Source organism: Serinus canaria, chromosome Z (assembly GCF_022539315.1).
Source record: "Serinus canaria isolate serCan28SL12 chromosome Z, serCan2020, whole genome shotgun sequence".
NCBI lineage: Eukaryota > Metazoa > Chordata > Aves > Passeriformes > Fringillidae > Serinus > Serinus canaria.
Window position 1 is genome coordinate 25,017,110 of NC_066343.1, and position 13,964 is coordinate 25,031,073.

The 13,964-nt window shown below is 38.7% G+C and overlaps 1 protein-coding gene across 3 annotated transcripts in view; it reads right to left on the reverse strand.

Moving 5' to 3' along the window:
- Positions 1-13,964, reverse strand: part of SVEP1 (sushi, von Willebrand factor type A, EGF and pentraxin domain containing 1) — a 128,080-nt gene that overhangs the window by 65,036 nt on the left and 49,080 nt on the right. For all 3 annotated transcript variants that reach the window (XM_050987141.1, XM_050987140.1, XM_050987139.1), the window contains exons 7-17: positions 12,985-13,182; positions 10,468-10,586; positions 9,089-9,218; positions 8,350-8,457; positions 7,996-8,127; positions 6,537-6,731; positions 5,403-5,524; positions 3,681-3,789; positions 1,643-1,831; positions 1,089-1,322; positions 409-570 (exon numbers count right to left, since the gene is read on the reverse strand). In XM_050987141.1, coding sequence (XP_050843098.1) covers positions 409-570; positions 1,089-1,322; positions 1,643-1,831; positions 3,681-3,789; positions 5,403-5,524; positions 6,537-6,731; positions 7,996-8,127; positions 8,350-8,457; positions 9,089-9,218; positions 10,468-10,586; positions 12,985-13,182 — 1,698 coding nt within the window. The remainder of the gene's footprint in view (positions 1-408; positions 571-1,088; positions 1,323-1,642; positions 1,832-3,680; positions 3,790-5,402; positions 5,525-6,536; positions 6,732-7,995; positions 8,128-8,349; positions 8,458-9,088; positions 9,219-10,467; positions 10,587-12,984; positions 13,183-13,964) is intronic.

Consider the following 13,964-nt stretch of genomic DNA (forward strand, 5'->3'; position numbering starts at 1 on the left):
ATAAAGACAATAAAAATTAAATCAAACTAGCTATTTCATTTTCAGAAGAAGTCATGAACACCTAGCGGTTCTGTGCTGTTCAATGCCTCAGCACTGAAAGGTAGGATGGAAAGTGGCTGGCAAGGATGACAATGGAATTGTTTTAAGTGTCTTAGTGTCTAAAAAATGCAATCACAGAAATGAAACAAAGCATCAAAGGCCAACTCTTCTCAGAACCTCTGCCTGGGCATCCTGCATGGTAGAGCAGTAATGAAAACTTAGATATTTCCCTATGCATATGCATTAAGGTGCAGTTAGGACTGCTCCTCATTGCACATGCTAGCTTCATTCCAGTACTTCCACCATGGGTCCAAAAGGATGCCAATAAGAATTCAGAAGTGGTGGTGTGAATAAGACAAAAGTCCCTACCTTTGCACTCGGAGATGCTTCTAGAGTGTAGATACTCAGTATAGCTACCAGATGGACAACTTTTGCATTCCAGCTGCCCTTCCTCATCTTGATAGGATCCAGTCCAGCAGCTTTCACAGGTAAGATGCTCCAGGGAGTAATAGGTACCCAAAGGGCAGTTAACTGTAATGTAATGTTGGAAACCTAAGTTTCCCTCAGAGTGAAAAATCATACATACCTCTCTTGCCCCTGGAGTTCCCATTTAGTCAAACTAAGTTTTTATGAAAAGTGACTCTGCTCCCCAGCAGGTAGGAAGATATCTCTCTGGAATACTGTAAAGACTTAATTACACACAAGAAATGGAATCCAATATCCACCTTAGCTACACATCACTAAGAGGACTAACAGGGTTAAACGACTGCATACCAAGCACTGTTTTCTCTGTATGGCCAAGCAAGGATATGCCTGATTTCCCCCTGGGAGTGGAATCCTGGGTTCAAAGCATCCCTTTTCCACAGGCCTTGGTTAGGAACTTAAACATCCTTTGGAAGTCAAACTGTGCAAAGCATTTTTGCAGTTTATTGTTATGGGAGACCACAAGCACTGGACTGTGTCAAATCATAACCCTCTGCAAACATCCTCTAAAACTTTGTTTTGCAAAAGGATTTTAAATACACATAAGAAACAAGTATCTGGCTTACCACACATTCTCCCTCTCAGCACAGAACCAGGCCTGCAGAAAAGAAAGGCTTTCTCGGTCTCCAGTGAGTTGGTGTCAGCTACAATGAGCTCAGATGCAAACTGAAAAGAATACATAGGTTCCTTATTGAGAGTTCTATTCAGCCTGTTTGTGATCGTTTCCAGAGTTTTAAGGAGCCGTCTCTGGTTTTCCATTTCCACTGTATCATTCCTCTCATCAGGCAGTGGCACACTAGCTGGAATATAAACAGCAAACACAAATTTTGCAGTCAGCACTTCCGGCGTATTCTGGAACTTATCAAGAGTGCAGAACTAAAGCTTGTCAGTGGAAAGGGAAAAGGAGGCCACGTGCACAAAGTTCTCCATGACAATGAGAGAGCTTCTTTCCCTCAAGAAGAAGGTCTGTCATGAAATGGGGCTATGAATGTGTCCAGAGAACTGCCATCTGCATCTTCACCAGGCTTCTGTGATCTGAAGAAGTTTTATTGGACGTATTAGAGACACAATTTTTAAAAAAGCAGGAAGCAGAGAAGTTCAGTATTTTGACTTGTCTCACCTGTGATGTTAAATATTAACTTGATTTTTTGGTCAGTCATTGGAACATTCAGCTTATGTCTTTTGACCCGAGCAGGTGCTGCTTTTACAGAGGCAGAGATATGCCTGGATAAGTCTTCTCCTTGTACTGCATCAACAAAATCCCCATAGGAATAATCCAGGTGGTTTGCTGTTCCCCAGCCAGCAGGTCCTGTGGGACATAAGAAAAAGAAAAGCAAAGCAATGTCATGTGGAAAATAATCACCCTTAGTTATTTCTTAAGTACAGCTCCAATATAATCTATATAATCTATACAGATGACGTGTTGGCTTTGACATGTGTATAATTTGTGTACAAGTGGCCACTGTACCTGCATTTTAACTAGCGAAAAATCTTTCCCCTAACTGATACCCTAGAGGTCCTGAGTCTGCTGAAATTAGTCAAAGCTTTAAAGAACTAGTTACAAAAGTCACATGTTGCAATTCTTTCTCTTCCTTTGCCTTGCATGAACCCTCACCTACACCCTCATCTGCCAGCAATGTTTTCAACAATTCCATATTGTCTTTGATTCCACTTCTTGCCTACTTACAGACAGCATAGCCCATGCCATGTCTCCACTGCATCTAACACTTCTTGTTCTTCTAGCATTCTTCTTCTAGCATTTGTTACACTCAGTGAGTCAAATTCACTCTTGTCTAATGTTCTTCATCACACTAACATGATTTCAGTCAAAACATTTTCTGTACATAATCTACTTTTTCATCATTACTAAATCTAGAGGGACATGGTCTATTCATTGATCTCGATTGTTTTTTAAAAGACTCGAAGATAGAAAAAAAAATCTGCCAATTATCTGTTAGCAAGCATCACAAATATTATTTTTTGTTTACACTGGTAACCAGGACAAATTAACCCCACAGTTTAATATCGTGTGTTTCACAACTAATTTTCTAAACTGCTGTCTCTTATGCCTTGAAGTGAGTTCTCTCCTGCTTCCACAGTGTAAAATTATGAGTAACTCCTGAAAAACCAGAAACAAGGTTATTTTTGTAAGAGGTTGACATGAACCAGAAGAGAATAGGACACTACATTCCATGTCTGTATGTGTTTTTTCCACATGCCTTTACAGATTAGTTCCAGCTGTCATCAGCACTCATTCTTACCCCAATGACAACTGCAGACTGATCGTCCAGACCTGCCCTGACTGAACACAAGCAAATGCTCTCAGAGTGAAGCCTTATAAAAGGTGAGCATAAGCAGGAAATTCTACCAAGTAACTCCACTGTAAACCCATGAAAGAGACACAGTCCTATGACAGATTCTGATGCAGATCTGCCAAAATGCCTCCAGCTAAGATAGGTAGTGTAAGTTATTCACTTACAGCTTTTCTGCTCTCAGCAGCCCCTATGGGACTCAGAAAGGCCAAGAATAACACAGTACAACATGGACACTAAGCCATTCAGAAACAGACTGAAAATGACAACATACTTACTTTGGCATAAACCAAAGTGGGAACAACCACTAGGATGGTCATGGCTTTCACTCTGCTATTGCCACAGCCATGGTGCAAAATCTGCCTGTGCATGCAGGAAGTATTTTCAGAGCAAATAGGCCAACTTAAGCTCATAAACTTTACACAGTGAGGATTCTGTGGAGAATCTGAACTGGCATCACAGATGCTCCTCATTTTCTTAACAACCTCCAAATCTATTTATTGTAGCTTTTCAGTATTTTGGTTTTAAACTGTATGTTTTTAAGAAGTTCCTTTTTTCTAGGCTAACCAAGCAGGTTTCTAGGACTCGGTGTGTGTGTGCTTCTTTTCCTTCCCCACCATAAGGCATCCCAGGAAATTCTACTCCACACTATATAGGAAGCAGCAGCAATACAAGACATCAAAGAGTTCCACAATATTTTTATAAAACCTTTTATGTAATTGCTTACTATCGTATGAGTACCACATTTACTTTAAAAAAAAAAAAAAAATCTCACTAAAGACCTTGTGGCAGGACTCATGCTGTTTTAAACCTGGATGGCTAAGAACCTATGGAATCAATAATTACCAATGGCAAATCCATTTTCGTAATCATAATTATATTCCAAGCAGTGTTTCTGTGTCTGATCTTCCAATCTGCAGTCAATATCATCAACATCATTACAGAATGATGGGACCTTTCAAAATAAAGAAGAATAACTTTAAAAACATAAAACCACATAGCCCTCTCCCCTGACTTGAAAAACCTTCTAATTACAGTGCAAAGTACTGGTTCTGTCAGTGACACTAGACTTCCCCTTTCATGTCTCTTACAACCCTGGCGAGGTCTGCTAGAAGCCCATGTTTTATTGATACAACTTGTAAATTAGAAAGTGACTTGCATGAGTACAATCTCTTCATTATAAAAGATCTTTATTTTTTTAAGAGAAGATGTCAATTCATTACTCTTACAATTAATCACTCTTGCATGCCAAATCTAAGAACACAGAAATAAATTCAGGCATTTTTCTCCCTGCCAAAGAGGACTGGAGAATTCATATTGATAAAGCACCTGTGTTTTCTTCAGCTATGTTACTTATAATTCTGTCAGGTTTAAAACAATGCTGTCACTTTTTTCTAGCTTTCAAACCTTACTTCTTCAACTTCTTGGGAATAGGAATAAGCATATTCAAAACAGCCTTTCTAAATGTTTTTCAAGACTGTTGCATTTTGATGTAAATGCTTGGAAAGGTCACTACCCATTTTTTCTTATTATCTTTTACTTGCCAATAGGAATGGTTCAAGCACTGGAACCTGGTGGTACCAGGGAAAGAAACAGAAATAAAACCAGTCAAGATTTCTCTGCTGGAAAGAACAAACCTGAATCGGGGCAAGAGAGTAAAAGACATTTATGTCCAAGTGTTAGACATTGTCTGACACGTCTAACACTTGGACCTGACTTTTCAGCCATTTGACAAGCGTTACTGACATAAGTTCCAAAGCTGCAGGAGTTTGCCCATGAACTGTATGTGCTAACAATGTTTTTTAGTTAGTAGACAACCTTTAATTAGAATATAGGCTGTGTTCTGCAAAAACACTGGTAGTGTTTTCCAGTTTTCTCTGCTGGAAAAATGATGTTGCACTAGGCCTGGTCATCCACTCCAGGGCTCAGAACTCAGCGTTCTTCTGGTTCTGCTTCTCAGGTAAGGAGAGATTTGTGGATTTACAGGGGAGATTGTGATATTGAGGTGGAGAGCAAGAGCCATGGCAGACAAGAAAGACAGGGCCTCTTCAAATTCAGTGTCGTGCAGTTCTCAACGATGAGTGAGAACTCAGCAACTCATGAAACCTGAGCAGATCACTGCTACTGGATTGAAGAGCCTGGAGGTACACACCAAACGTGGAATGTATCCATATGTGTGGTAATTCATACTATTTGGTTATATATTATACATATTCTATATAAAATGCATTTATTTTATGATCACATCTGACTTTCAAAAACAGCATTGAGGGGACAATTCATTGGGGGTTTCAAAACTACACTGGTTCTCTTTGGAAGCCTACTGAAAATCTTGGATACTTGCATAAATTCTGTCTGGTACAAGTCCACACTGGAGACCAAACTGAATTACATTAAAATGTCAGTGAAACATCTTTATTTTTAAAAATAACTTATTACCCTCTGAAAAAGCTCAGATTTAACTTACAGGCTTCTGCTGTCAATTTTCTTCTAGAAAATCAGCTATTTGGAAAAAGTAACAATATTTTTCAAGAAGTATGCAAAGGGAAGGAGTATTTACTAACCTACCATTTTACCAAGTGCACTCTGAAATGCATCAGTAAAGCTGTTTAGAAGATTGTTGTCATCACATCGCGTTGCTTTGTAGAGCATTTCAAAGGATTTGAATCCATGATTTGCAAAACGATTTACTGGAAAATGTTTGAGAAATAAATTTTTACTGATCAGTGCAAGAGTTTTAGAACTAAAATAAAGACAATTTAGGCTAAAACTGAAGTACAAGAAGGTAAGTACAGTCTTTGAAGCAGCAATCCAAATTGGTCACTTACATCTGAGTCAACAATATGACCCTTTGGCAGGCATGAAATTTACAAGAAAAGCTAAAAGAAATTAAAACCCAGGTAACTTTTCTACTTCAGCTTTTTCTTAATGGAAGAAACCTATGAACTGTCAACTAAACTCCATGCTAACTTCTGAGAGGAATGCAATAAATATCAAAGTCTCATTAAAATGCTGCCAGACTAAATATAAAAATTCTTATCCAGAAATTAAGCCAAGCTCTGAAGCCAAGTCCAAGTTATGGATTTTGAATTGGCAGCTCTGAAACATAACTCTAGTTTGTTCATAGCTGAAACACTGATCTTTTGTTGCTGAAACCAAGAAATTGACTCTGATGGAAGTGAAGGCAACATGGTACCAAGTCTGTCTTCAAATGCATTTCTAACGCATTTATCATAAAAATGTCACTAAATGTGCAAAATTCCTCCACTGAAGTTTTGCATGTGTCCCTCTCAAAGAGAACACATAAACTCTTCTAATCTGGTGGTAATTGTATATGTAAGCACAGCACACACTGTGCATTTCAATCAGTAAATTGCAAAGACTGTTGTATTCCTATTAAAAAGACATTGATAGTGTTTGTTAGCAAACTGTTTCAATTAACCTGTTTGCTTTGCTATTTTGTAACTCCTGGAATTGAAATTTCACTGCTATTTTTGTGATTTAGACAGCTTCTGAAAAAACATATTTACAGACTTCCAAGCATTATTTCACCATCTTTGTAACAATTCAGAGGCAGAGAACAGAATATATTTGTTACATAAATAAATAGAAGTCAGATTTTCTAAAATATATTCATTTGCTTTCTCATTAATTTTAGTCTTTCATGAGCTGCAGATCCATTCTAGTAACAGTAAGACTTACAAGAGCAGCTAGGCCACTCTGGAGAATAAGGTGGCTTCCAGAGACCATCATCATATGCACAATAGTAGTTTTCACTTGTTCCTTCTGAAAAGCTGTAACCCTCTGCACAGTGCAATGTGCAATTAACTCCTGTTTCATCTGATGTGCACACAAAATCACCATTCACAGGCTCAAAGGAAACATCACAGGGTGAACCTATGAAAAAGACAAAGATTTATATATTGATTAACGTGGTGAAATAAGTGATCCTGCATGAAAACAGCACTGACAGGATTTCCAAAAGTACCTACTATTGACTTGATCTTGCCTCTGTTGAAATTTGTGGAAGCATTATTTCCTATATCCATAAGGTCAGGATCAGGCTACTGCTAAATAATTCTTAAATTCTGCTATTCCAATCAGAAAACCAGAAACATGAAGACTTAAAAAAAATGTTATACATATGAAAACCTATTTACTAAAATAATTTAAAACATCAATCTAAATTTTCACACAAACTTTATACAATGAATTCTTGTAAATTATATTACATCTTGAATTCTGAAACTAAACATTATCCATTCTGGATCCTCAAACCAACTTATGAATTCATTAGAATCATCTTAGGATAACCTCATGACCTCAGTTATGATTCATTTTTCAGGCTAGCTGTGAAGGAAGTTGTGAATGTCTGTAGATACTCTGCCACAAACACTGAACCACAAAAACACTGAGATGGTACAGACCTTGATACAATGCCGGTTCTAAGCACTGGCTGGTTCTTGCTGAGATTTAGAGCAAATCAGAGACTAGCACATTCATTTGCAACTTACCTTCCCTGAAAGCTATAACCAAAATTCCAGTCTGCATGATTTTAAATTCTCTCCTCACTAACAGATATTTTTATACAGAAGTCCAACTGAGACACAGAAAGTAGAAAGCAGATATGAAGTAGAATTTTCATTCTTAATATAATGTATCTGCCAAATTATTTTTTTGATTTTTAATGAGAAAGTGAACTGTGAGGAGGAGATGTCTGTGAAATAAACAAAATGCAGTAGTACATCTATAGGTACAGGCATATTCCAAAATCTAAAGTGTGTTTTATTATCTGCTGCAGTATTTCCATGTAATTAAAGAGAAATTGGCAGAAAATTCCTTTCAACTACAGCTTTGAAGCAAGACTCAGGTAACACCTGTTAATGCATTTTACACGGTATTGCAAAAACTGTAGGTTTTACTGCTTAATGAATCATAATTTCAATGCTTTTATACGTAATTTGAATTTACAGTATGAAATTCACTGCTGATTCAGTCATTGACAATTTATTTGCTGGTACTAGCAAATATTTTGACTGCCTTCAAGTTACCTCAATATAAAATGGGATTAACTCAATGAGGAGGTGGAGCAATCTTGCATCCTTTATGATATCCAGTTAAAACAATGCCAGGTCTTGGTCAGAATTTGAAGACAACACACCTTTGATGACAATGTGGATCTCACACATTCTGTTGTTGCCAGAAGGATCCACAGCTGTGTACTGCACTGTTGTCTCTCCTTTGGGGAAGAGATCTCCAGGTGCATGACTCCTAGTGACAGTCAGTGGACCACCTAGAAGAGTTAAAAGAAAACCTAAAGCATCGGTAAGGAAAAGTGTTGCTCATACCCAACCTTGACAAATGGAAAAGGAAATGGCAGCTAATCTTCCAAATTATTTAAAAATAACTAAGCAAAAGGAACCCCAGCAAATCTCAAACTCCAAGGGATCAAGGGTGAACAGGAGCTCTCTAGCCTTCCACTGTCTCGTGTATGTTTTGGGGAGCACTATCTCACCTGAATTGTCCGAAAATTCTGGTTCTTCCCAGGTCACTGGGTAGTCATTCTCTGCTGCTTGCATGGGTGGTGGAGATCTGCATCTGTCAACTACAGGAGGTTCTGCATCTGCAGAATTTGAAAGGATGGCAAGACATTAGCTTGCAGAACTACTCCCACACTCAAATAGCATCTTTAAGCAGAACAGCAGCTTTAATTTCGTATTGGAAGATACAACAAAGGTGCACACTTGGAAGTTGCTGCAATTAGAAGATGCTGAGTGAATGGGTAAAGATAATTCTTCTGCTGAACTTGTGGTTTCTGCAGTGTTTGCCTTCTCCAGAGCAAACCTTGGACTCCCTGCAGGACACCTGAATATCACAACTGTCTGACAGAAACACTTGAATAATGACTTGCATCAGTGCAATATGTGCAAACTTTGTAAAATTTGTTGGAGCCTTTCAAGAATTTAAAGAGAGATTAATGATGAAAGCAATAACTGACAATGCAATAATGCATTTAATAAACAAGTGTGAGGACAAATCTTAACAGTTAGAAAGAACAGCAGAATAAAATGCACCCCAAAAAGAACACTGCAATCAGTAACTGCACATATGCAAAGCCTTTATGGAGATGACAATATTCCTTGGCTTATAACTGCACACACAAAGGCCACACTGACTCACAGTCTCTTTCTGCACAAATAAGAAGGCTTCAGCCATGACAGACAGCCTTCCCAGTGATTTTGAACAGCACTTACCAATAACCTTGACACTGAATGTGCATCTTGCTTCATTGCCGGATTTATCAGTTGCTGTGTAAGTAATGTCAACTTCACCAATTGGGAGAAGAAATGGAGGTATGAAAGCTGGGGTAACATGAACTGAGACCTGTTACAGGAAAACACTCATTATTTAAAAGCCAAAGCTGGTTACTAATCATAATATTCATGTTTTAAAATGTGGACAGAACAGTATCTTTCAATGTCAAGCCTGTTCATTCTGAATGCAAATAGCCTCTTAAAGTAATGAGGGCACACTTTACAACAAAGTGCTCTATGTCCCTTCTTAAATCTGCCTTCCTTATGATAGGCAACATGGATTTCCCTAGTCAGGATCTTGACCCTGACCTGGTGCAGATTACAGCACTGTGCATTAAGAAAATTCCATACTGACCCTTGTCTGTCAAGTGGGACTGAAGGCCCACCACATCAGCCCAGAACCTGTTTTGTCTGCTGACAGTTCTCCAGCTGCAAGGGCAGCTAACCTGGGACAGGAGTGGAGCAGACAGTTGTGGGCCGTAAGTACTTACATGTCCAGTTTTAATCTATGTACCTGTATGAGTCAATAGCCCATAGATGCTCCAGCATGGCACTTGGCTTCTACAGTTCAGTGAAAGACCCTGTGTCAGCAGAGCTGTAGTACCTGACCATAGCTATGCCATAGAAAATGAAGTCTGAACTTAAATCTCTTTTACTGGGATAGCTCAGTTTCCTAGTGAAAAAAAATTCTGGCATTAAAAGCTCACACAGACTCAGTGCTCTTCTGCTGACTCCGGATAAAACATTCAGTTGCTGTAACTTGATCATGCCTGAGCCTGTAGGGAATGTTGCTCTTTATGAAACAGCTCTGGAGCAAGTTTTCCTGGTAACTCAATTTTCAGACACCCTGACAGGCATAGTAGCCAATGGCCTCATTTCTGAACCCTGCACAGGAAAATCAGATTCCTCTTTCTCACCCAGGAAACTGAAATTAGTTTTTGCTTATCACAGTGTGTACTTGTTAGCTCTTTAGATTAATGAACTGGCTTACTTCCTTCTGAGACGAGTTTATTAAACTTCTTCACATTCTAAGTGCTCATTTTTAAAGCAGCTGTCTTCATATTATAAACAAGAGCACATTCTTTCTTTTGACCACATAAATTAACCATATGAGGTTTTATGCACTGACACTCCATGCAGTGTTCTGTGACTGTACAACTCTAACCAAGACAGAAAATGCTGAATTCTCAAGACACAAACTTTCTAGGAGGTTTTTCTTCTACTTCTGCTTATCAGAAGGAAGAAATTCTAGTGGATCATAAAACTATTTGAAATCAGACAGATTGCCTCCAGTTAAATAGATACAGATTTTGACTTGCCTCTTCACCAGAGTTATCCTCAGCTGTTGGTACCTGCCAGCTGATATTAGCAGAGTTATGATGTTCCAGAGTCACAGTCTCAATATTGTCTGGGCAGTGAATCTGAGGTGCTTCAATATCTAAACCAGAAAAAGACAATCTGGTTTTATATGTGGTATTACAGAAGTAAAACCTTACAATCACTCTTTTTTGTACTGCCTAGAATAGAAATGTAAGCATTTTGTAAAATTCCTGTCTCTACCCCTTTGTAATTCTTTCCTAGATATTCACACATGAATAGTAAATTCTCCTGTGGAAAGGACTGATTTTTGCTGTATTTTTGTTTATCCTTGACTACAAAGATATTCTGGTTTCTACACAGAACTAAACCCCAAGTAATAAATAAGAATAAATTTGTTTCTTTTATTACCCGTCCCTTCCTTCTCCGTGCTTTTCCTTTCCATGCTCAGTCACAGGACACATACAGATGAAAACACTTGTTTCTGATAGTGACTAAAAAAACCTGAAAGTAGTTGTGACATGATATAGACACTATGAACAAGACAACAGTGACTCAAATTCTCAGGAGCATGCTGTGGATCTGACTTAAAAGTGACAGTGTCAAGAATTCAGACAGCAGTTGCTGGAAATGTTCCTTAATAAACTCCTGTTACAAGGTATTATGTAGGACAAATGGAGTTTTGTGACATGTGACAATGCCAGATGGTTCCAGGGACTGGTGGTACAATATGGGTAACAACACCACCAACATCTGCACCTCAAGTGTCTCTGACAAACTTGAGGTACTTCTTCAGTTCCTCCGCACAGGGCCCCCAAAAACATTTGTGGTCAGGTTATTTTATTGCTGTAGTGCTTGATAAATGATCCCTAGAATCATAAGACAAGGATACATTTGGCTCTGAACTCATCTATGCCCAAGAGGCTTTAAAACAACTCAGAACTGATATCACTTATACTTTATTATGAAATAGTTCCAGTAAAAACATAACTTGGGCAATTAAATTACATAATTAAGAATGCAAAGCAATAAATACATGGGATTTTGCCTTCCTTTGAACTCATTCAAATGAAAATTTCATTAGAAATGCACTGTTATAAATAACTACCACTTATGGTTCACACTCCCTTGACCACAGCCTTCAGGCTGGGGCAAATTCCACTTGAAAGTGAAATTCTCTAAAAAGGGTAATAATAAATAAGTCAGAAAGAAAATGGCTCTTTTGAACTGGCCAAATATGCTGGCAGGAAAACAGAGAAAGACAATAACAAGAATGAAAGCAACTGAAATACAACTGTTCATTTTTATTCAAAAAGAATAAGCTTCAGAGTTTCTCAGTGCCTCCTACATTAGGGGTTTATGCACTGGTAATATCTAAAAGCTTGAACCCAAGCCATGCTGTTTTATCTTGATCTAAACACTTCAGCTTGTGCTGGGATCCCATCAAATATTAAAAACTGTGGTTTGGCCCAGATTTACACAAGAGATTCGGAAAAACAATGTGGTACATCACAAAATGGGAAACAGTATGTTTAAAGAGAGAGACAAAATCTTCCTGGCCTGTACAGAGGAAAAAAAAAACCCTCAGTTTCTGCAGTGTCCTGGCATGATGACTGGCACAACTGCTTTCTGTACCGTTCCAGCATCCACTGGCTGGCAGTCAAGGGCCCCAGTCTAGGGGGAAAGAAAAAATTCTGGGAGGACAACAGTTCACAAAGAGGTGAAGTGCATATTCCCAGAGAAACTCCTGTTTTTATCCTACTACAATCCTAAGCCAGACCCTTTCCAGATCAGTTATGCCTGTGTGTAAGGGAGTAAATAACCCAGTAAATAAACCTCTTCTAGAAGAGGTGCGTAAATATGGCAGAGCCACACTGAAATGCATGCCACCTGCTCCTGCCCAGCTTTACACCCTGTGTCAGCCAGTACACTTGGAATTCTGGCCTTAACTCTTGTGCATTGCTGCTTGGGGCATGTCAACAGCCGTCGCCACTCAAAAACAACTAAAATGAACTTTTCTCTATAGTCTGTCTCTCACAGACAGACTTTTCTCTGCCTATAGTCTGCCTTACACAGCCTTTATAGGGCTTACATAGACCTGTGCTAAAACAGTATCAATAGTATTACCATTATTATTTTATTAGAACAGGAGCAATAGTATTACCATTATTATTTTATTAGAACTTTGAATATCTTTAAGCTATGAGCTTTCACCTACTTCTACTTTGAAATTTGAAATTTACCTCAGGCAGCTTCCTAACAAATGAGAGATGGAGCCCAGGAGAGAAACCTGACAATGAACACTACAAGATCACCCTCAAGGGATCTCTGAACTCCACATTTTTATTACAAACTACAAGTAAATCTGACAGGAAAGCTGTAAAGGTACAGGCAATAATTCTTACACACTGTGCAAGTTGTGCTTTCCCCACTCCAAGCCTGTCCTCACTCAGTTATTTGCTGTGTGCTTCCCTTCAATTCTGCACTCGTGTATACACAGACATGATTTTGTGCTCTACCTTTACACAGAGCCTCCTGGATGTTTGCACTCCATCTCCCAAATGAAATGCACCTTATTTCTTCTCTAGCTCCAGACAAGATGAATCCTTGAGGACAGCTCAGCTGGCACACAGTCCCAGGAATGGCAGGCTCCAGCCCACATCTGGGAGGGAGAACTGTCACACCTGCTGGTTTCTGGAGGATGGGACAACGCTTTTCTGCAAGACAGCAGAACACGACTAATAACTGACACACACGAAGTATGCACTCAAAAAACCTGCAAATAAAGTCTGCATATGGAAAATTAGTGGGAACACAATTTATACAGTCTATTCAAGAGTCTGTAGGGGTATGAATGCACCAAAACATTACAATCTGATGAAACTTTGCTACTTGGCTTTCAGTTATGACTGAAGTATAACAGCAGCCAGTTTATCAGTTCTTCTGTTTCTTGCTCATGCTCTTCATTGAAACCAAAATGGGACAATTTTCATGTAGATCCACCATATCTCACTCTATACATTTCCTTTTTTTTTTTCCTTCTTTTTCTTACAAGTTCATCTTTCATGGTTGCTTTGCAGTTGCATTTCCTTGCTTCTAAGAAAGCCAGACCATAGCAGGAGAGAGGGAATTGAAGAGGTATCTGAAGCTTTCTACATCTTCTATATTCTATCTTGAAATAAGAGAGAGAGGAGGAGGATACTCTGCCATGAACTCTTTATAGGTTAGGGACATGACACATGATTTTGCTTACTGCATTCCAAACCAAATTAAATTGGACTTGGTCTTGTCTGTGCTCAAAACAGCTGGAAAGACTCAGGGCGACCACAGGAAGCAGCTGAGCCCTGTAAAATCAGGGAGGGTTGATGGTTGCTTAAAGGTTTTAAGGGAAGTTTTGAACTATTCTATTAATAGGGTTCATTACAAATCCTGAAGACAGTTTGCATCAAAGCAAAAACCATGATGTGTTTAAACAGGTTCACAAAAGCTTTGTTTCATT